The 24,274-nt window shown below is 42.7% G+C and overlaps 1 protein-coding gene across 7 annotated transcripts in view; it reads right to left on the bottom strand.

Moving 5' to 3' along the window:
• Window positions 1–24,274, bottom strand: part of ptprub (protein tyrosine phosphatase receptor type Ub) — a 411,243-nt gene that overhangs the window by 15,469 nt on the left and 371,500 nt on the right. For all 7 annotated transcript variants that reach the window (XM_014169409.3, XM_082963807.1, XM_014169427.3 and 4 more), the window contains 6 exons: window positions 20,065–20,219; window positions 19,540–19,675; window positions 19,089–19,238; window positions 3,227–3,541; window positions 2,183–2,308; window positions 727–884 (listed from right to left, as the gene is read on the bottom strand). In XM_014169409.3, the coding sequence (XP_014024884.1) occupies window positions 727–884; window positions 2,183–2,308; window positions 3,227–3,541; window positions 19,089–19,238; window positions 19,540–19,675; window positions 20,065–20,219 (1,040 nt within the window). The remainder of the gene's footprint in view (window positions 1–726; window positions 885–2,182; window positions 2,309–3,226; window positions 3,542–19,088; window positions 19,239–19,539; window positions 19,676–20,064; window positions 20,220–24,274) is intronic.

Genomic DNA, 24,274 nt, shown 5'->3' with positions numbered 1-24,274 from the left:
GGTTGCCGTGGGTAATGCTGTGTGACAGCACTGAGTGATGTGTTCTTGGACTGTGGTGGTGGAGGCACACGTGTCATGGTTCAGCAATGTGCATAAGGCTCCATATTCAGTCAGGTCCTGAGCTGAGTTCTTATGAGAGGAGGAGAGTACAGTGCAATGCAGCCAAGAAGCCATCTGGCGTCATGCTTACTGCTCAAACCACCTCTTACACTGATTGGTGTATGTCCTGAGGGTTGGTCTGTAGTTGTTGATTGGGCAGGGGCGTTCCTGAAGGCTGGTACCTGATTGCTACCATTATGAACCGGTGTTAATCAAGTGGTAACGCCTACTTCATTGTCTGTGATTGGCGGCTGGTGTTTGATTAGGTGAAGGCCAAGCTGACCTCCAGTCTGTGATGAACTATGCTTGGAGTACTGCTGTTGTGTGTGCATTTTTTTACCTTTATTTAACTAGGTAAGTCAGTTAAGAACAAATTCTTATTTACAACGGCGGCCTACCGGGGAACAGTGGGTTAACTGCCTTGCTCAGGGGCAGAACGACAGATATTTACCTTGTCAGCTCGGGGATTCGATCCAGCAACCTTTCGGGTTACTAGCCCAACGCTCTAACCACTAGGCTACCTGTCGCTAGGCTACCTGTGTATGTCTGTGTGTGTGCTTGTGTGTCAGTGATTGCATTCGTGCATGTGAGCACTTGTGTCTGTGTCAGATTGTCAGGAAAACTCACAGGCAGTGGACAACAGTGCGGCCATCTCCACACTCCCTCTGCCACTTGTGCACATGAGCCAGCAGGCTGAGGAAGGCCTTCTTGGAGTCGGGCACGTCGCGGTAGGCTGACCAGCGCAGGAACTGGAACTGACACACCACCAGCTGGCCCTCCTGGAGCTAAGGACAGAAAGAAAACATGAAGCTCATGAGACCTGAATGCGTGTGTTTGTGCATGAGTTCCTGCCTACGTGTTGCTAGTTCATGTGTGTCGATAAGTGTGTGTGAGATTTATAGTCTGCTGGTGAGACTGAGACCTGGGATGGGAAAGGGAGATGTCCCTGTGTGCTCAGAGCTATAGCCCATACTAGCACCTGCATTAATATCACTCTGCTGCTGCAGGGGCACACGTGACAGATATAACAGCCTCCAGCCCTAAACGTAAGGAGCTAGGGATGCACTGTAAGTCATGCAGATTGGACTAACACAAACAAATAGGATGCAAGAAGTTACAATCATGGAAGTGGGATTTTCAGATGCTCTATGGACCTATTTCTCTCTCTCTCACACACACAAACACATGCACACACCCTCGTTTCACACAAACACATCATTTCCCCACACTATGCTATCTGTGGGTTGCATTGTTCCGGGTTGTGTGAGGTGCTGTTTGACAGTGCAGTGTGGAGGAGAGAGGTAGTGTAGGTGAGGAGGGATGACAGGAGGGGTAGATTGGGGAAAGGAGGATGCCACTCTGAGGGTGGTTATGGGCACCTCCTGTCACACAGCCTGCCAGCAGGGACAGGCCTCGCATGGAAGTGCCAATCTGGTTGACAGTGATGCAACACACCTACTCATTTACACACCCACACACAGTATTGTACACACACTTTGTTCTTTCTACCGTTCTGACAGACAGAAAGAGATAATTAAGACACACACGAAGGCAAGTACGCATACGCACAAGCAAGGACATGCATGCACATGCACACCAAACAAAGTCTCTATTGTTCTTCACAGAGGTAGGGAGGGAAAATTGATGGGCATCTTCCTTTTCTTCCTGCCGGCATACTAAGGGGGACTTTGACAACACCAGTACTCCCTGTACTTTGACAACAGAGCTGTAATCTTCTTCAGTTGGGTTGACATGTAGCCTATTTCATGAGTTCTGCCTGATTCTCTACATCAGGTATTTGATTTAAATGTGTGACATGCTATATGAATAAATAAAAAGGGTGAGAAAATATGCATTTGAGCCTATTAGAATATCACACATTGTGCATGTGACATGCATTACGGTCAAAGTCCCCGTTAGTATCCCGGCAGGAAGAAAAGGAAGATGCCCATCAATGTAATGACAGGCAGGAAATTGAAAAAGGGAGACGGTTGTTTTATAATGTTGAAAGCATCTCCTCTGTGTATGTACGTGTGCGTGTGTGTGTCCATGCAGGTGTGTATAAATGCTCTTAGTGACTCACTCTTGTCACGTTTTTGACACGGAACAGACGAGTGATGACGTCGTCGTCAGCTGACGTGGACAGGAACTCAACCTCCATTGGCCCATACTGCTGTAGACCAGGCTCTGGCCAGTATTGGACACAGGGCTAGAGAGAGAGAGAGAGGGGAAAGAGACAGAGAGGGAGGGTAGAGTGAAAAAAGGAGGAAGAGAAAATACTTCATTTGGCATCTTTGGGACCTATAGATCACTGTCAAGATTCCAAAAGGGAAATATCAGTCCAATGAATTCACCCCCAAAACCACCCTGTTACGACTCCAAAAGCGTTCCAACAGCATGTGATTGGAACTGGTAACAAAAGCAGACCTTTCTGAGAGGAAGGGCTCTCACATGATGAAACAGAGTGAGTGCAGAGTGAGAGAGAGAGAGAGAGAGAGAGAGAGAGAGAGAGAGAGAGAGAGTGAGAATGTGTATGTGTGGGAGAGTGAGACAGAGCTGGGCCGGTATTAAGGAGATGAGACAGGAGCAGAGGGGGATGGGGTAATGCCCTGTGACGAGTGTCTTGTAATTCATTAAGAGACAATCAGGCAGACACTGTGAGATACCTACAAAGAGAAACCTTGAGTTATAGCTTAGGGGTAGGACTAAAAGTGATATAGCTGATTCTCTAGAGATCGAAATGAAGCGAGGAGTGTTACTGACTCCACAATATCAATGTGGTCAGACATCAGAGGCACAATGCGGTGTGAAAAAACAAATCCAAAAGCACACACACTCATACAACTACATGATGGCAGAGCAGCATGGCTCTGACTGGCTAAGTCTTCTGCTATCAGAACTATGGACACAGGAGCAAGAGTTGAGCTAAGACACAGCATCCCAGACACTGCCAGTAGAATCAGAACTAGATTCAGACTCGGATCTGCAGCACTTCTCACTGTGAAAAGTGAAATGCAGATTCACATATATAACACTGTCCCTTCCTAATAAACTGCATTCATTAACATATACATTACATGCAAACAGTATACCTTAATATACATAAATACTAAAATATATAGCTCACCCAGGCAGAGTTGGACTGGTTGAGCTGGTTGAGCATGACCACCGAGGTGCAGCCGTAGTCGAACACCAACCTCCAGAAGTCAGCGGTGGTGCCGGGGAGCGGGTGAGGGGTGACGATGAAGGCAGCGGGCTGGTGGAAGCTGTCAGTGAGTGCCGCGTTGATGTAGTTGTTGCTCTCGCCCTCAGTGGTGACCAGGAATGCCAGGGCGCGGTCGGGCGGCAGCACGTCCATGCTGCGGTTCTTCTCCCGGTTCCTGGGGAGCAGGGCGATGCTGCACTCCTCCACGTCCAGGTGAGGGGTGACCGAGTTCAACGTCTGGAGGAGGAAGGGGAGGTGGAAAGGGAGGGAAGATGGAGGGGAGGAAGAAAAGAGGGGTGGGAGGGAGGGATGGATATAAAGATTTAATGGAGGGAGAATTTATGAGATTGGTGAGGTGTGAGGAGAGGTGAGATGAAGTACCAGAAATAAAAATAGGTGATGAAGAAAAAAGAGGGAAAGGTGGGAATTGATGGAGGTGGACAGATAGAAGGGGAGGAAGTGGGGGTGGAGAAACAGCGTGCTAATGACAGATTGGCCACTCATTATTCTCTGTCAATACCAGTTAGAAGCATCTTTAAATAGTTTAACATCACTCTGAAATAGTCATAGAGTTCAATAACAAATTGGAAAAATTAGGCCAGCCTCAAGCATAATGAACACAAATGTTATGAACCTTGGGGAAAACAAACGAAAAACTGAATATTTTGCACCTATTCCCTTTGATGAACATTAACAAGCATTCCACCCTAATTACATAAAACAATATGAACAGAATAGTTGGATCATTAATGCACCACATCAATAACAGATCTGGGAAATGCTGATTTTAGTGATACTGGCTGGTATTGGCTCTATCTGGGCTTTGTGATAGATGAGCAAAATATAGCTAGAGGTTTTATTGAGGTTGCACTTGGCATACATTGCATGGATCCTTTCAGAAGGAATGTCAGTTGGGTGAATTACAGGATCAAAGGGATTCACTTGACCATCTAACTTAGGTAAGAACTAACAATCTGTAATCAAAGACCAAATGTTTCCCCCACCTAAGTAATAAATTGTCAAGTAATGAAAGTGGCATAATTGATATGGAGTGTATAAGGAAAAACACAGTAAACTGTTAAAGTGTGCCAGGTGTGAGGGCCATCACCGACGCAGAGGACTGGGTGATCTCGCATTCCCGAGGCCGACGTGAGTAAGGTCTTTAATCATGTCAACCCCTGCAAGGCCGCAGGGACCAATGGTATTCCAGGACGCGTACTCAGAGCTGGCAGGCATACTCACGGTAATTTTCAACTTCTCCTTGTTCTAGTCTGTAATCCACACATATTTTAATGACCATCGTCATTCCTGTTCCCAAGAACTCTAAGGCTTCATGCAACAATGACTACTGCCCTGTGTCATGTAAACATTTCTCCCAGCGTGAAAATGTTCCCAGCTCAATAATTGCATGTGCATCTCTAGGTGGATGGCTGAGCTCCTGCGGATGTTTCTCTCACACCCTCCCTCGAAAAACTGTTCTATGGGCACACGCATTTGCTTTACACATCTGCCAATCAATGGTGGTCAGGAGTATTGACTCTCACCAATCAGAAGCTTGTTGAGGCATGAGGTCAGCATATAAATACCCGGACTCGCGCGTCGAAGTGTTGAGGGTTAATGTGAGGAGAGATTTTTTGCGAATGCAAAGACTTGGGCGCCATGTTTTCGATTGACAGTGCATATATTTGTTAGTTAGTTATATAAACAAGTTAAAACTGCACACATCTGAGAACAAGCCATCTCGACCAGTTTACAGCTAATTATGCTAGTTAGTTAGATAAACCCAGGGCGAGGGGATGTGAGAGAAACGAGCTCAGCCATCCACACAGACACTCATGCAATTATTGACTGGGAACATTTGAAAATGTTTACAACATGACATCACAATCAGAACGATTTGGAACTATTTCACGCTGGGAAGATATTTACATGACACCCTGTAGCACTCACATCTGTAATCATAAAGTGCTTTGAGAGTAGAGGTCGACCGATTATGATTTTTCAACGCAGATACCGATACTTGGAGGACCAAAAAAATCCGATACCGAATAATCGGCAAATTTTTTATATATTTGTAATAATGACAATTACAACAATACTGAATGAACAATGAACACTTTTATTTGACCTTAATATAATACATCATAATCAATTTAGTCTCAAATAATGAAACATGTTGAATTTGGTTTAAATAACGCAAAAACAAAGTGTTGGAGAAGAAAGTAAAAGTGCAATATGTGCCATGTAAAAAAAAAAAAGCTAACGTTTAAGTTCCTTGCTCAGAACATGAGAACATATGAAAGCTGGTGGTTCCTTTTAACATGAGTCGTCAATATTCCCAGGTAAGAAGTTTTAGGTTGTAGTTATTATAGGACTATTTCTCTCTATACCATTTGTATTTCATATACCTTTGACTATTGGATGTTCTAATAGGTACTTTAGTATTGCCAGCCTAATCTCGGGAGTTGATAGGCTTGAAGTCATAAATAGTGCAATGCTTGAAGCATTGCGAAGAGCTGCTGGCAAACGCAGTAAAGTGCTGTTTGAATGAATGCTTATGAGCGTGCTGCTGCCTACCATCGCTCAGTCAGACTGCTCTATCAAATTATAGACTTAATTATAATATAATAACACACAGAAATACGAGCCTTAGGTCATTAATATGGTCAAATCCGGAAAATATAATTTCATTTTGAAAACAAAACGTTTATTCTTTCAGTGAAATACGGAACCGTTCCATATTTTCTCTAACAGGTGGTATCCATAAGTCTAAATATTGCTGTTACATTGCAAAACCTTCAATGTTATGTCATAATTACGTACATTTCTGGCAAATTAGTTCGCAACAAGCCAGGCGGCCAAAACTGTTGCATATACCCTGACTCTGCGTGCAATGAATGCAAGAGAACTGACACAATTTCCCTAGTTGAATATTGCCTGCTAACATGAATTTCTTTTAACTAAATATGCAGGTTTAAAAATATATACTTCTGTGTATTGATTTTAAGAAAGGCATTGATGTTTGTGGTTAGGTACATTGGTGCAATGATTGTGCGTTTTTTGCAAATGCACTTTTGTTAAATCATCCCCCATTTGGCGAAGTTGGCTGTCTTTGTTAGGAAGAAATAGTCTTCACACAGTTCGCAATGACCCAGGTGGCCCAAACTGCTGCATATACCCTGATTCTGATGCACAGAACGCAAGAGAAGTGACACAATTTCCCTAGTTAAAATAAATTAATGTTAAAAAGGCAATATTAATTAAATATGCAGGTTTAAAAGCATATACTTGTGTATTGATTTTAAGAAAGGCGTTGATGTTTATGGTTAGGTACACATTGGTGCAACGACAGTGCTTTTTTCACGAATGCGCGATTCAATGATAAATTAACAGGCACCGCATCGATTATATGCAACGCAGGACAAGCTAGATAAACTAGTAATATCATCAACCATGTGTAGTTAACTATTGATTATGTTAAGATTGATTGTTTTTTATAAGATATGTTTAATGCTAGCTGGCACCTTACCTTGGCTCCTTGCTGCGCTTGCGTAACAGGTGGTCAGCCTGCCACGCAGTCTCCTCGTGGAGTGCAATGTAATCGGCCATGATCGGTGTCCAAAAATGACGATTACCGGTTGTTTTGAAAACTTGAAATCGGCCCTAATTAAATCGGCCATTCCGTTGAATCGGTCAACCTCTATTTGAGAGGCTAGTTGTGGGCACACATCAACTCCATCATCGCAGACACCCTAGACCCACTCCAATTTGGATATCACCCCAACAGCTCTGTAGACGACGCAATCTCAATTGCACTCCACACGGCCATCACCCACCCTAGATAAGAGGAATACCTACAGTATGTGAGTATGCTGTTCATTGACTACAGCTCGGCGTTAAACATCATTGATCCCTTGAAGGTCGTCACCAAGCTTAGGAACCTGGGACTGAACACCTCTGTCCGCAACTAAATCCTGATTTTCCTGACGGGCTGACCTGAGGTAGTGAAGGTAGGCAACATCACCTCTGCCCCAGACCCACAGGGTGTGTGCTTAGTCTCCTCCTGTACTCCCTGTTCACCCACAACTCAAACACCATCATCAAGTTTGCTGACGACATGAAGATGGTAGGCCTGATAAATGGCGACGATGAGAGAGCCTACAAGGAGGAGGACAGTGACCTGGCAGTGTGGTGCCGGAACATCAACCTCCCTCATCAGTAAGACCAAGGAGTTGATCGTTGACTACAGGGGGGGAAAGCTGCAGTGGAGCGGGTCGAGAGCTTCAAGTTCCTCGGTGTGACTTAAAATGGTCCACACACTCTCACAGTCACCTCAGGAGGTTGAAAATGTTTTACATGGGCTGTGAAATCCTTAAAAAGTTATACACCTGCACCATTGAGAGCATCTTGACTGGCTGATTACTGCATGGTATGGCAATAGCACCGCCCTCGATCGCATGGCGCTACAGAGGGTGGTGCGGACAGCCAAGTACATCACTGGGACCGAGCTCCCTGCCATCCAGGACCTCTATATCAGGCAGCGTGAAAGGAAGGCCCAGAGAATCGTTAAAGACTCCAGCCACCCAAGCCATAGAGATTGTTCTCTCTGCTTCTGCACGGCAAGTGGTACCGGTGTATCAAGTCTGATACCAACAGACTCTTGAACAGCTTCTATCCACAAGCCATTAGACTGCTAAATAGGTAACTAAATAGCTAACAAAATGGCATCATGGATTATCTGAATTGACCCTTTTATTTTATTTTTGCACTGCACTCATAGGGCCTTACACACTCATGCACACCGACACTCCAAAACACACACAAACACTCACTTCCTCATTTGCTCACACACACATAATATGCACATGCAACTCTGTTTATCATATATCCTGATGCCTAGTCATCTTACCCCTAAGGTGACATATCTACCTCTATCACTCCAGTATTCCTGCACATTGTTAATATGATACTGGAACTGACTGACCCTGTAGATAGTATGCTTACTTTCTCGTGTTCTTATTTTTCATGTGTTTTTGTTCTACCTTATGTTATTTTTAGGATTACATTGTTAATGATTACTGTATTGTTGGGTTTAGCGCTTGCAAGAAAATATTTGACTGTACTTGTGCACGTGAAATTAAAACTTGCGTGTGGGCCTATTCCAATATGAAATACAGTACTTTGAAATGCGAAACCTTGAATCAATGCTGCTGCTCTTATGGTAGAGTCAGTAGACAGTGCCGTTTGAAGGGCTAAGAGAGGAAATGAATGCATGTGGGAACACACCTGGTGCTCCTCTGTCCTAATGAGAATTAAATAAAGTACTCTGAGACCACCACATTCCCAGCTTCCCACAAATGATGGGAGATTTGAATGACAATCACACACCTATAAACGTGAGAGGAAACTGGAATCCATGTTTTGCCATTCACAAACACACATGCATATGCACACACATGCAAGAAGACAGGCATTCATGCACTGATGCACATACACCTGCACCAGACCTTAAAAAAAGTATCAATTTTCTGAGATCTTTATTCAAATATTTAAAAAAAAATATAGTAGAGTAACTATTTGTTCCCCCAGAACAATTTTGCTGTGGGAACGAACAGTTAATTTGGAGATGACTACAACTATTTGTGTCTGTGTAATAAACTGTAATTACTTTTGGAGCAACATTATATTTGTTATGGATCCCCATTACTCAACCCTGCACCTTAGAGGCTGCTGCCCTATATATATATATGAAACACTAGTCACTTTAATAATGCTTACATACTGTTTTATTCATTTCATATGTATATACTGTATTCTGTATTTTAATCAATGCCACGCCAACATTGCTGGTCCTAATATTTATACATTTCTTAATTCCATTCTTTTACTTTTAGATTTCTATGTATTGTTGTGTATTGTTAGATACTACTGCCCTGTTGGAGCTAGGAACAGAAGCATTTCGCTACACCCGCAATAACATCTGCTAAATATTTGATATTTCCTGGGGTCCAGCAAAATTAAGGAAGTTTATTCAACTTTAAAAACATTACAACACAATCACAACAGATTTCACAAGACATTAAGTGTGTGCCCTCAGGTCACTACTCTACTACCACATATCTACAACACAAAATCCATGTGTACATGTGTGTATGTTATCGTGTGTGTTTATACATGTGTCTGTGCCTGTGTCTCTTCGCAGTCCCTACTGTTCCATAAGGTGCATTTGCATCTGTTTTTTTAAATCTGATTCTACTGCTTGCATCAGTTACTTGATGTGAAATAGAGTTCCATGTAGTCATGGCTCTATGTAGTATTGTGCGCCTCCCATGGTCTGTTCTGGACTTGGGGGCCGTGAGGAGACCTCTGGTGACATCCCTTGTAGGGTATGCATGGGTGTTCGAGCTGTGTGCCAGTAGTTCAAACAGAGAGATCGGTGCATTCAACATGTCTATACCTCTTACAAATACAAGTAGTGATGAAGTCAATCTCTCCTCCACTTTGAGCCAGGAGAGATTGACATGCATATTATAAATGTTAGCTCTTGGTGTACATTTAAGGGCGAGCCGTGCTGCCCTGTTCTGAGCCAATTGCAATTTTCCTAAGTCCTTTGTGGCACCTGACCACACGACTGAACAGTAGTCCAGGTGGGACAAAACTAGGGCCTATAGGACCTGCCTTGTTGATAGTGTTGTTAAGGCGGCAGATCAGCGCTTTATTATGGACAAACTTCCCCGCAATTTTAGCTACTGTTGTATCAGTATGTTTTGACCATGACAGTTTACAATCCAGGGTTACTCCAAGCAGTTTAGTCACCTCAACTGTCTCAATTTCCACATGATTCATTATAAGATTTAGTTGACGTTTAGGGTTTAGTGAATGATTTGTCCCAAATACAATGCTTTTCGGTTTTTTTTATTTTATATTTAGGACTAACTTATTCCCTGCCACCCATTCTGACACCAACTGCAGCTCTTTGTTAAGTGTTGCGGTCATTTCAGTCGCTGTAGTAGCTGACGTGTATAGTGTTGAGTCATCTACACAAATAGACACACACACACTGGCATGTCGTTAGTAAAGACTTAAAATGTAAAGGGGCTAGACAGCTGCCCTGGGAAATTTCCGACTCAACCTGGATTATGTTGGAGAGGCTTCCATTAAAGAACACCCTCTCTGTTCTGTTAGACAGGTAATTCTTCATCCACAATATAGCAGGTGGTGTAAAGCCATAACACATACATTTTTCCAGCAGCAGGCTATGATCGATAATATCAAAAGCCGCACTGAAGTCTAACAAAACAACCCCCACAGCCAATCATCAGTCATTTGTGTAAGTGCTGTGCTTGTTGAATGTCCTTCCCTATAAGGAAGGACATTTCCGAGTGGCGCAGCGGTCTAAGGCACTGCATCTCAGTGCAAGAGGCGTCACTACAGTTCCTGGTTCGATTCCAGGATGTATCACATCCGGCCGTGTTGGGAGTCCCATAGGGCGGTGCACAATTGGCCCAGCGTCTGGCTTTGGCCGGGGTAGGCCGTCATTGTAAATAAGAATTTGTTCTTAAATGAGCCTAGTTAAATAGAGGTTAAATAAAAAATATAATAATAATAATAATAATAATAATAATATTAAGCTTGCTGAAAGTCTGTTGTCAATTTGTTTACTGTGAAATAGCATTGTATCTGGTCAAATCCATTTTTTCCCGAAACTTTACTACTAAGGGTTGGTAACAGGCTGATTGGTCAGCTATTTGAGCCAGTAAAGGGGGCTATACTAGTCTTAGGTAGCGGAAAGACTAGCTTCCCTCCAAGTGTGAGTGCACACACTTTCTAGTAGGCTGAAATTGAATATATGGCAAATAGGAGTGGCAATATCGTCCCCTATTATCCTCAGTAATTTTCCATCCAAGTTGTCAGACCCCGGTGGCTTGTCCTTGTTGATAGAGAATTGTTTCACCTCTTACACACTTACTTTACGAAATTCTAAATTACAATACTTTTCTTTCATAAATTGGTCAGATATACTTGGATGTGTAGTGTTAGCGTTTGTTGCTGGCATGTTATGCCTAAATTTGCTTATCTTGCCAATGAAAAAATTATTAAAGTAGTTGGCAATATCAGTAGGTTTTGTTATGAATGAGCCATCTGATTCACTGAATGATGGAGTCGAGTTTGCTTTTTTGCCCAAAATTTCATTTAAGTTGTTCCAAAGCTTTTTACTATCATACTTTATATGATCTGATTCTGATCGCCCATCTGCGGCCCGCTAATCGTTAGCTGTCTTTTCGGCTGCGATCTGAATAGGTCTATCGGACACTTTTCTTGGGCCACTATAACTAACTATTTTGCCAACTTGGACTGGTCCCCCCTTCCACACGGAACCCCACTAACCCACAGACGGAAACGCACGAAGTGGCTAAAAACAGACCTCCCTCCCATCTTCCACCAGCTTGCTACCTATGGCCCGGCTAGCTGTCTGAATCTCACTGGACCCTTTGATCACTCGGCTAAGCATGCCTCTCCTTAATGTCAATATGCCTTCTCCATTGCTGTTCTGGTTAGTGTTTATTGGCTTATTTCACTGTAGAGCCTCTAGCCCTGCTCATTATACCTTATCCAACCTCTCAGTTCCTCCACCCACACATGCTATGACATCTTCTGGTTTCAATGATGTTTCTAGAGACAATATCTCTCTCATAATCACTAAATGCCTAGGTTTACCTCCTCTGTACTCACATCCCACCATAACTTTGTCTGTACATTATACCTTGAAGCTATTTTATCGCCCCCAGAAACCTGCTCCTTTTTCTCTCTATTCTGGACGTCACAGACGACCAATTCTTATAGCCGTACCCTCATACTTATTCTTCTCTGCTCCTCTGGGGATGTAGAGGTGAATCCAGGCCCTGCAGTGCCTGGCTCCACTCCTACTCCCCAGGCGCTCTCTTTTGATGACTTCTGTAACCGTAATAACCTTGGTTTCATGCATGTTAACATTAGAAGCCTCCTCCCTAAGTTTGTTTTATTCACTGCTTTAGCACACTCTGCCAACCCGGATGTCCTAGCTGTGTCTGAATCTTGGCTTAGGAAGTCCACCAAAAACTCTGAAATCTTCATCCCTAACTACAACGTTTTCAGACAAGATAGAACGACCAAAGGGGGCGGTGTTGCAATCTACTGCAGAGATAGCCTGCAGAGTTCTGTCCTGCTATCCAGGTCTGTACCCAAACAATTTGAACTTCTACTTTTAAAAATCCACCTCTCCAAAAACAAGTCTCTCACCGTTGCCGCCTGCTAAAGACCCCCCTCGGCCCCTAGTTGTGCTCTGGACACCATATGTGAACTGATTGCCCCCCATCTATCTTCAGAGCTCGTGCTACTACGTGACCTAAACTGGGACATGCTTAACACCCCAGCCATCCTACAATCCAAGCTTGATGCCCTCAATCTCACACAAATTATTAATGAACCCACCAGGTACAACCCCAAAGCCGCAAACACTGGCACCCTCATAGATATCATCCTAACCAACGTGCCCTCTAAATACACCTCTGCTGTTTTCAACCAAGATCTCAGCGATCACTGCCTCATTGCCTGCACCCGTAATGGGTCAGCGGTCAAACGACCTCCACTCATCACTGTCAAACGCTCCCTGAAACATTTCAACGAGCAAGCCTTTCTAATCGACCTGGCCCTGGTATCCTGGAAGGATATTGACCTCATCCCGTCAGTAGAGGATGCCTGGTTATTTTTTTTAAATGCCTTCCTCTCCATCTTAAATAAGCATGCCCCTTTCAAGAAATTTAGAACCAGGAACAGATATAGCCCTTGGTTCTCCCCAGACCTGACTGCCCTTAACCAACACAAAAATATCCTGTGGCGTTCTGCATTAGCATCGAACTGCCCCTGCGATATGCAACTTTTTAGGGAAGTTAGAAACCAATACACACAGGCAGTTAGAAACGCCAAGGCTAGCTTTTTCAAACAGAAATTCGCTTCGTGCAACTCCAACTCTAAAAAGTTCTGGGACATTGTAAAGTCCATGGAGAATAAGAACACCTCCTCCCAACTGCCCACTGCACTGAGGATAGGAAACTCTGTCACCACCGATAAGCCCACTATAATTGAGAATTTCAACAAGCATTTTTCTACGGCTGGCCATGCTTTCCACCTAACTACCCCTACTGCATTCAACAGCACTGCACCCCCCACAGCTACTCGCCCAAGCCTCCCCCATTTCTCCTTCTCCCAAATCCATTCAGCTGATGTTCTGAAAGAGCTGCAAAATCTGGACCCCTACAAATCAGCTGGGCTTGACAATCTGGACCCTTTCTTTCTAAAATTATCTGCCGAAATTATTGCAACCCCTATTACTAGCCTGTTCAACCTCTCTTTCGTGTCGTCTGAGATTCCCATAGATTGGAAAGCAGCTGCTGTCATCCCCCTCTTCAAAGGAGGTGACACTCTTGACCCAAATTGCTACAGACCTATATCCATCCTACACTGCCTTTCTAAGGTCTTCGAAAGCCAAGTTAACAAACAGATTACCGACCATTTCGAATCCCACCGCACCCTCTCCGCTATGCAATCTGGTTTCAGAGCTGGTCATGGGTGCACCTCAGCCACGCTCAAGGTCCTAAACGACATCGTAACCGCCATCGATAAGAAACAATACTGTGCTGCCGTATTCATTGACCTGGCCAAAGCTTTTGACTCTGTTAATCACCACATCCTCATCGGCAGACTCAGTAGCCTTGGTTTCTCAAACGATTGCGTCGCCTGGTTCACCAACTACTTCTCTGACAGAGTTCAGTGTGTCAAATCGGAGGGCCTACTGTCTGGACCTCTGGCAGTCTCTATGGGGGTACCACAGGGTTCAATTCTTGGGCCAACTCTTTTCTCTGTATACATAAATGATGTCGCTCTTGCTGCTGGTGAATCTCTGATCCACCTCTACGCAGACGACACCATTCTGTACACTTCTGGCCCTTCTTTGGACACTGTGTTAACAACCCTCCAGACGAGCTTCAATGCCATTCAACTCTCCTTCCGTGGTCTCCAACTGCTCCTAAATACAAGTAAAACAAAATGCATGCTCTTCAACCGATCGCTGCCTGCACCTGCCCGCCTGTCCAGCATCACTTCTCTGGACGGTTCTAACTTAGAATTTGTGGACAACTACAAATACCTAGGTGTCTGGTTAGACTGTAAACTCTCCTTCCAGACTCACATCAATCATCTCCAATCCAAAGTGAAATCTCGAATCGGCTTCCTATTTCGCAACAAAGCATCCTTCACTCATGCTGCCAAACATACCCTCGTAAAACTGACCATCCTACCAATCCTCGACTTCGGCGATGTCATTTACAAAATAGCTTCCAATACCCTACTCAACAAGCTGGATGCAGTCTATCACAGTGCCATCCGTTTTGTCACCAAAGCCCCATATACTACCCACCACTGCGACCTGTACGCTCTCGTTGGCTGGCCTTCGCTTCATAATCGTCGCCAAACACATTGGCTCCAGGTCATCTACAAGACCCTGCTAGGTAAAGTCCCCCCTTATCTCCGCTCACTGGTCACCATAGCAGCACCCACCTGTAGCACGCGCTCCAGCAGGTATATCTCTCTGGTCACCCCTAAAGCCAACTCCTCCTTTGGTCGTCTCTCCTTCCAGTTCTCTGCTGCCAATGACTGGAACGAACTACAAAAATCTCTGAAACTGGAAACACTTATCTCCCTCACTAGCTTTAAGCACCAGCTGTCAGAGCAGCTCACAGATCACTGCATCTGTACATAGCCCATCTATAATTTAGCCCAAACTACTACCTCTTCCCCTACTGTATTTATTTATTTTATTTATTTTGCTCCTTTGCACCATATTATTTATATTTTATCTCTGAACTTTCTTCAAACTACAAATCTACCATTCCAGTGTTTCTCTTGCTATACTTTATTTACTTTGCCACCATGGCATTTTTTTTCCTTTACCTCCCTTATCTCACATAATTTGCTCACATTGTATATAATCTTATATTTTTTTTATTATTATTATTTTTTATTATTATTATTATTATTATTATAATTATTATAATTTATTTTTTTTATTTATTTTTTTTCTACTGCATCATTGATTGTATGTTGTTTTACTCCATGTGTAACTCTGTGTTTTTGTATGTTGTCGAACTGCTTTGCTTTATCTTGGCCAGGTCGCAATTGTAAATGAGAACTTGTTCTCAACTTGCCTACCTGGTTAAATAAAGGTGAAATAAAAAATAAATAAAAATATCATTTATCTTTGTTCCATAGTATAGTTTCTTATTTTTATTCAGTTCAGTCACGTGATATTTCAGAATTTTCAGTACGTTTGCCAATCAGTTGTGCAACAAGACTTATTTGCCATACCTTTTTCCCTATCCCTCTCAAACATACCATTTTTCAATTCCTCATCAATTCAAGGGGATTTTACAGTTTTTACAGTCATTTGAATAATGGATGCATGCTTATTAGTAACTGGAATAAGCAATTTCATAAATGTGTCAAGTGCAGCATCTGGCTGCTCCTCATTACACACCACAGACCAGCAAATATTCTTTACATCATAAATATAAGAATCCCTACAAAACTTGCATGACCTCTTATACACTATATTAGGCTCAGCCTTTGGAACTTTGGGTTTCCTAGATATTAGCATGTTGTTACATAATACTGTATTGTAATTTCAGAGCAATTAGCTGAGAGTTTTTGTCTCTACCGTACACAAGAGAAATAGTGACTGTTCCTTATTCCTCTTATGTAATAATTCCATTATTAAGCAAAGTCCTATGTAACAACAATGTTGCTATTGTAATAATCACAAAGTTACTATATTACTTTATGTCTCACTCATTATGAAAATATGTCTTGTTCATTTTGAAGCTGCAAAAGTGGTCTACTCTTTATGTCCCTCGTGCATTTTATTCTAGCTGTAGGCTATATTAAGATTCACATCTAAGACCCATTCAAACCATGTACTTATGATCATATATTTATACTAATTCAACTACCGTAAAACTTCAATCAATATCCCGGGTGTTTATTTTATTAAATCACTGAACACAAAAGTTTGCTTATCAGAGAAAGCCTTCTACTTGAGCCAGGTGTCTATTTGAGCCAGGTGTCTAATGCACACCGCTTTTGCTGATTTGTATGGTTAATCATTTAATTTCAGCATTCATTTCCAGCATTCTATTATATACATTTTTTTCCCCTGCACTAATGTGTTTTCATTTACCTACTGTCACGTTTCTTTTGTCTTAGTATTCCTCTACAAACAAAACAACAGAGGGCGATCAGACGATTTCTGGGGGTCTGTACAACCAAAGTTGTTGACAATTTTTGTGCTTGCCAGTTAACTAGCCAGTTAGCTAGCAGTTCTCAGCTGTTAGCAGCCAATGGCTAGTAGTTTCTTACTGGAGATAAAACTTGAGGATTGTGATATTTATTATGTAACAGAACAAATCAAACATTTAACCTCAAACAATTCCTGGTAATTCATGGTAACCTTGTAAATAATTAATTTAGTCACGTTTATTTGTTTATTTGCCGAAATGTGTGTCGTTGCCAGGCTATTAAAAGGACAGGCAGCTATTTGAGATGCTGCCTTTAATTGAAGTTTTACAGTTGTAAGTGTTTCAGTCTTCATCAAATGTTCGACATCAAATAAATATGTTTAGTTTTTAAATAACTTGCATATATTCATATATCTTCAAATATTATTTGGTTTTCTGAAACATATCAAAATACTTTAAATGATTTGTTTTTCTGAGACCTGTATTTGAATATCAAGGAAAATAGTTGCCTTTTAGTTTAAACTATATAAAATATATTTGATAACCTTGAATATTTGAAAAGTTGGTATTTTCAAATAAACTACAAAATACAACTATTTTCACCTTGGTTCTGATGTGCACACACATACCTCTTTGTCAGCTCTTCCGCATTGTAACTCCTTTCTCTCTACACCATCTGTTGACTTTGAAGAGCTTGTGCCACTTAGTGATTGACTGTATTTTTCCACAAGAGTGCTGTTTTAATCAGTCTAAATTGTCTTGTTTTCTGCTACAATGTGTTGGACTTCTGAGCCATCCAGCATCGTTACATCAACTGACTTCAGGTCAGACACAACTTCCGTCTGATCCCCACTAGTGCACCAGCAACAAAGTCATAATATCCAACAGTGCTTCAATTTAGTATTCTAGGTTGGGGTTGTGTTGCTTTGTCTTAACCTTTAATGGGAAGTCACTGAAAACAAATAGTATTTCACAACGAAACAGAAGGTGTATTATTTAACCTCTTGGGGCTAGGTGGGACGCTAGCGTGCCACCCGTGGTGCACTCCATCAACAGCAGGTGCATTTCAAGAGCGGCAAATTTGAATCCAAATAAATGTCAAAATTCAAATTTTTCAAAAATACAACTATGTTACACCATTTGAAAGATAAACATCTCCTTAATCTAACCACGTTTTACGATTTCAAAAAGGTTTTACGGCGAAAGCATAAATTTAGAGTATGTTAGGACAGTACATTTACAAGAGTTGTGTGTAATGTTTTGTCAAGTCAAAGACAGGGTCACCAAAACCATAAAACCAGCTAAAATGATGCACTAACCTTTTACAATCTCCATCAGATGACACTCCTAGGACATTATGTTAGACAATGCATGCATTTTTAGTTCCATCAAGTTGATATTTATATCCAAAAACAGCGTTTTACTATGGCATTGATGTTGAGGAAATCGTTTCCCTCCAATAACCGGCAGTCAAGTCAGCGTCACAAATTAAATAATTAAAATTAGAAAACATTGGTAAAATATTATATTGTCATTTAAAGAATTATAGATTTACATCTTTTGAACGCAATCAACTTGCCAGATTTAAAAATAACCTTACTGGGAAATCACACTTTGCAATAATCTGAGCACTGTGCCCAGAAAAATACGCGTTGCGATACAGACTAGACGTCATGTTGGGGAGATCTAAAATCGAAAATACTATGTAAATAATCCATTACCTTTGATTCTCTTCATCAGATGTCACTTCCAGGTATCACAGGTCCATAACGAATGTAGTTTTGTTCAAAAAAGCTCATCATTTATGTCCAAAAATCTCCGTCTCGTTAGCACATGATGTAAGCCAGCCGGACTTCTCGTCATGAACGAGGGGAAAAAATATATTTCCGTTCGTTCAAACATGTCAAACGTTGTATAGCATAAATCATTAGGGCCTTTTTTAACCAGAACATGAATAATATTCAAGGTGGACGAATGCATACTCTTTTATAACGTATTGGAACGAGGGTACCCAACATCAACTCGCGCGCAAGGTGTCTAATGGGCCATCATCGTTCCATGGCTCTTGTTCGGTCAGATCTCCCTCCAGAAGACTCAAAACACTTTGTAAAGGCTGGTGACATCTAGTGGAAGCAATAGGAAGTGCCAAAATATTCCTAAACCCCTGTGTTTTTCAATGGGATAGGTTTAAAGTCAATACAACACATCAGGTATCCACTTCCTGTCAGAAAATGTCTCAGGGTTTTGCCTGCCAAATGAGTTCTGTTATACTCACAGACACCATTCAAACAGTTTTGGAAACTTTAGAGTGTTTTCTATCCATATATAATAAGTATATGCATATTGTAGTTACTGGGTAGGATTAGTAACCAGATTAAATCGGGTACATTTTTTTTATCCAGACGTGCAAATGCTGCCCCCTAGACCCAACAGGTTAATTCCGGTGTGTGACTGACCTGGAACTCTTCTCGTAGCTGGGAGGAGTTGCTCTGAGAGTCCACCCGCAGCATGTCTTTGTAGGTGAGGGCAAACTCATTCACCAAGATGGCTGTCTCTCCACACAGACAAGCCTCCAGGATGGCATCATGGATGAATATGTACTGCTCCTGCAGATAGAGAGAAAGCGGGGGAGAGAGGGGGTATGGATAGAGAAAGAGAAAGAGAAGAGAGAGAGAGAGGGGGGGACGAAAGGGGGGGGAAGAGAGACAGAACAGAGAGAGTAAAAAACATGAAGAACATAGGATGATATCACAAAGAAAGTGGGCGAGGTATGGTACAGAGGACGGGGGGGGGGGGGGGGGGGGGGGGGAGAGTTATAACATAGGACCATATCACAAAGAAAGAGTACGAGGTGTGGAAGGGTGCGAGAGAGAAATATCATTATGTACTGTAGGCCAGCCCAGTCACCTCTGTCTGGATCATGTTAATGCGTCGTGAGCAGAGGGTTTTGACACAGTTGTAGATGTCCACCACGCCCTCACACTCGGCCATGTCCAGCATGACGTCCAGCACGATGTAGCAGCCTGTGCGGCCCGCCCCCACACTGACACAGAGACACAGGGAGAACACCATGTCACTCTCACTGAACTCTGACCCATTAGGACAAGCCTTCACATACAATACTGTAATAACAGTGTACAGATAAGGGTCGAAAAGCAACTCTTGGCTCTCTCTTTCTTTGGATGACATGAAAATAATAGAATCAGGGCTGGGGATGGACGCAATTCCCCTATACAAGGCTTCAACCACAGCAGGTAAAACTGGCTGAAATAGCGTCCTACTCATAATGAATGTAAAACTGATTAAAATGTCATTTCAACCAGTTTTGCCCACTGGGACTAAGCTTTAAAAACAAAGTATTAATGGTTGCATGAGTATTGACAGCTAGCAGGGAGTGGTGTACTGCAGTGTGTGTTGATTGGAGGCTGGTACCTGCAGTGGACGACCACGGGTCCGGCATCAGGGGGAGTGGATGCTTTGACGCGCCGTATGAAGGCCAGCAGGCCTGTGGCGTGGTAGGGAACCCCATGCTCCGGCCAGGACGTGAAGTGGAACTGACGCACCTCGTGTTTAGCTGAGTAGCCCCTCTGTGGAAATACAACATCAGAAGAAGAATAAAAAGAAGATTAGATGAGTTACAGTGCATTCAGAAAGTATTCATAACCCTTGACATTTTGTTGTATTACAGCCTGAATTCAAAATGGATTAAAAAAAAAAATTCCCCTCAACCATCTACACACAATACCCCATAATGACAAAGTGAAAACCTGTTTTTAGAAATGATAGAAAATGTATTGAAAATCAAAAACAGATATCTAATTTACATAAGTATTCACACCCATGGGGCAATACTTTGTAGAAGCACCTTTGGCAGATATTACAGCTGTGAGTCTTTCTGGGTAAGTTTCTAAGAGCTTTGCACACTTGGATTGTGCAAAATTTTGCCCATTATTCTTTTCAAAATTCTTCAAGCTCTGTCAAATTTCTTGTATATCATTGCTAGACAACCATTTCAGGTCTTGCCATATACACTGCTCAAAAAAATAAAGGGAACACTTAAACAACACAATGTAACTCCAAGTCAATCACACTTCTGTGAAATCAAAATGTCCACTTAGGAAGCAACACTGATTGACAATAAATTTCACATAATGTTGTGCAAATGGAATAGACAACAGGTGGAAATTATAGGCAATTAGCAAGACACCCACAATAAAGGAGTGGTTCGGCAGGTGGTGACCACAGACCACTTCTCAGTTCTTATGCTTCCTGGCTGATGTTTTGGTCACTTTTGAATGCTGGCGGTGCTTTCACTCTAGTGGTAGCATGAGACGGAGTCTACAACCCACACAAGTGGCTCAGGTAGTGCAGCTCATTCAGGATGGCACATCAATGCGAGCTGTGGCAAGAAGGTTGCTGTGTCTGTCAGCGTAGTGTCCAGAGCATGGAGGCGCTACCAGGAGACAGGCCAGTACATCAGGAGACGTGGAGGAGGCCGTAGGAGGGCAACAACCCAGCAGCAGGACTGCTACCTCCGCCTTTGTGCAAGGAGGAGCAGGAGAAGCACTGCCAGAGCCCTGCAAAATGACCTCAGGCAGGCCACAAATGTGCATGTGTCTGCACAAACGGTCAGAAACAGACTCCATGAGAGTGGTATGAGGGCCCGACGTCCACAGATGGGGGTTGTGCTTACAGCCCAACACTGTGCAGGACGTTTGGCATTTGCCAGAGAACACCAAGATTGGCAAATTCTGCTGCCTGCAACATCCTCCAGCATGACCGGTTTGGTGGTGGGTCAGTCATGGTGTGGGGTGGCATTTCTTTGGGGGGCCGCACAGCCCTCCATGTGCTCGCCAGAGGTAGCCTGACTGCCATTAGGTACCGAGATGAGATCCTCAGACCCCTTGTGAGACCATATGCTGGTGTGGTTGGCCCTGGGTTCCTCCTAATGCAAGACAATGCTAGACCTCATGTGGCTGGAGTGTGTCAGCAGTTCCTGCAAGAGGAAGGCATTGATGCTATGGACTGGCCCGCCCGTTCCCCAGACCTGAATCCAATTGAGCACATCTGGGACATCATGTCTCGCTCCATCCACCAACGCCACGTTGCACCACAGACTGTCCAGGAGTTGGCGGATGCTTTAGTCCAGGTCTGGGAGGAGATCCCTCAGGAGACCATCTGCCACCTCATCAGGAGCATGCCCAGACGTTGTAGGGAGGTCATACAGGCACGTGGAGGCAACACACACTACTGAGCCTCATTTTGACTTGTTTTAAGGACATTACATCAAAGTTGGATCAGCCTGTAGTGTGTTTTTCCACTTTAATTTTGAGTGTGACTCCAAATCCAGACCTCCATGGGTTGATAAATTGGTTTTCCATTGATTATTTTTGTGTGATTTTGTTGTCAGCACATTCAACTATGTAAAGAAAAAAGTATTTAATAAGATTATTTCATTCATTCAGATCTAGGATGTGTTATTTTAGTGTTCCCTTTATTTTTTTGAGCAGTATATTTTCAAGTAGATTTAAGTCAAAACTCTAACTTTGCCACTCAGGAACATTCACTGTCTTCTTATTTAGCAACTCAGGTATAGATTTGGCCTTGTGTTTTAGGTTTGAATGCCAAGGCATAGAAGGTATTGTAGTGGCCATCACAAAGCCCTGACCTCAATCCTATAGAAAATGTGTGGGCAGAACTGAAAATGCGTGCGTGAGCAAGGAGGCCTACAAACCTGACTCAGTTACACCAGCTCTGTCAGGAGGAGGGCCAAAATTCACCCAACCTATTGTGGGAAGCTTGTGGAAGGCTACCTGAAATGTTTGACCCAAGTTAAACAATGTAAAGGCAATGCTAGTAAATACTAACTGAGTTTATGTAAACTTCTGACCCACTGGGAATGTGCTGAAAGAAATACAAGCTGAAATAAATCATTCTCTCTACTATTATTCTGACATTTCACATTCTTAAAATAAAGTGGTGATCCTAACTGACCTTAGACAGGGAATTTGTACTAGGATTAAATGTCAGGAATTGTGAAATATTGAGTTAATGTACAGTATTTGGCTAAGGTGTATGTATGTAAACTTCCTGTACAGTACAAAAATAAAGGTAAACGCGTGTGTATAGTGCGTATGTTATCGTGTGTGTGTGTGTATGCATTTGTCTGTGCCTATGTTTGTGTTGCTTCACAGTCCCCGCTGTTCCATAAGGTGGTTTTTTTATTTGTTTTACGATAGTCACTTGATGTGGAATAGAGTTCCATGTAGTCATGGCTCTATGTAGTAATGTGCGCCTCCCATTGTCTGTTCTGGACTTGGGGACTGTGAAGAGACCTCTTATGGAATGGCTTGTAGGGTATGCATGGATGTTCCAGCTGTACGCCAGTAGTTCAAACAGACGGCTTGGTGTATTCAACATGCAAGTAGTAATGAAGTCAAAGTCCCTTTTTGTGGCACCTGACCAGTAGTGCTGTTAAGAAGGTAGAGCAGCACTTCATTATGGACAGACTTCTACCCATTTTAGCTACTCTTGTGTCAATATGTTTTGAATACGACAGTTTACAATCCAAGGTTACTCCAAGCAATTTAGTCACCTCCACTTGCTCAGTTTCCAAATTATTTATTACAAGGTTTAGTTGAGGTTTAGGGTTTACTAAATGATTTGTCCCAAATAGAATTCTTTTAGTTATTGAAATATTTAGGACTAACTTATTCCTTGCCACCCACTCTGAAAATAACTGCAGCTCTTTGTTAAATGCTGCAGGCATTTCAGTCGCTGTCGTAGCTGACATGTACAGTGTTGAGTCATCTACATACATAGACACACTGGCTTTACTCAAAGCCAGTGGCATGTTGTTAGTTAAGATTGAAAAAAGTAGGGGGCCTAGACAGCTACCCTGGGGAATTCCTGATTCTACCTGGATTATGTTGGAGAAGCTTCCATTAAAGAACACCTTCTGTGTTCTGTTAGATTGGTAACTCATTATCCACAATATAGCAGGGGTTGTAAAGCCATAACACATACGTTTTTTCCAGCAGCAGACTATGATCGATCATGTAAAAAAGCGCAACGAAGTCTAACAAAACAGCACCCACAATCTTTTTATCATCAGTTTCTCTCAGCCAATCAGTCATTTGTGTAAGTGCTGTGCTTGTTGAATGTCCTTCCCTATAAGCGTGCTGAAAGTCTAGTAGTCTGGTAGTCTAGTGATTAGAGCATTGGGCCAGTAACTGAAAGGTTGCTGGATCGAATCCCCGAGCTGACAAGGTAAAAATCTGTTGTTCTGCCCCTGAGCAAGGCAGTTAACCCACTGTTCCCCAGGCGCCGAAGACGTGAATGTCGATTACGGCAGCCCGCCACACATTTCTGATTCAGAGGGGTTGGGTTAAATGCGGAGGACACATTTCAGTTGAATGCATCCAGTTCCCCTTGTCAATTTGTTTACTGTAAAATAGCACTGTACCTGGTCAAACAATTTTTTCCAAAGGTTTACTCAGGGTTGGTAACAGGCTGATTGGTCAGCCATTTGAGGCAGTAAAGGGGGCTTTACTAGTCTTTGGTAGCGGAATTACTTTTGCTTCCCTGCAGGCTTGGATGCACACACTTTCTATTAGGCTTAAATTTAAAATTTGGCAAATAT

The sequence above is a fragment of the Salmo salar genome, chromosome 02 (assembly GCF_965601325.2).
Source record: "Salmo salar chromosome 02, fSalSal1, whole genome shotgun sequence".
NCBI lineage: Eukaryota > Metazoa > Chordata > Actinopteri > Salmoniformes > Salmonidae > Salmo > Salmo salar.
The sequence above is the reverse complement of the archived record's forward strand: the minus strand, read 5'-3'. Positions and strand labels throughout refer to the sequence as shown.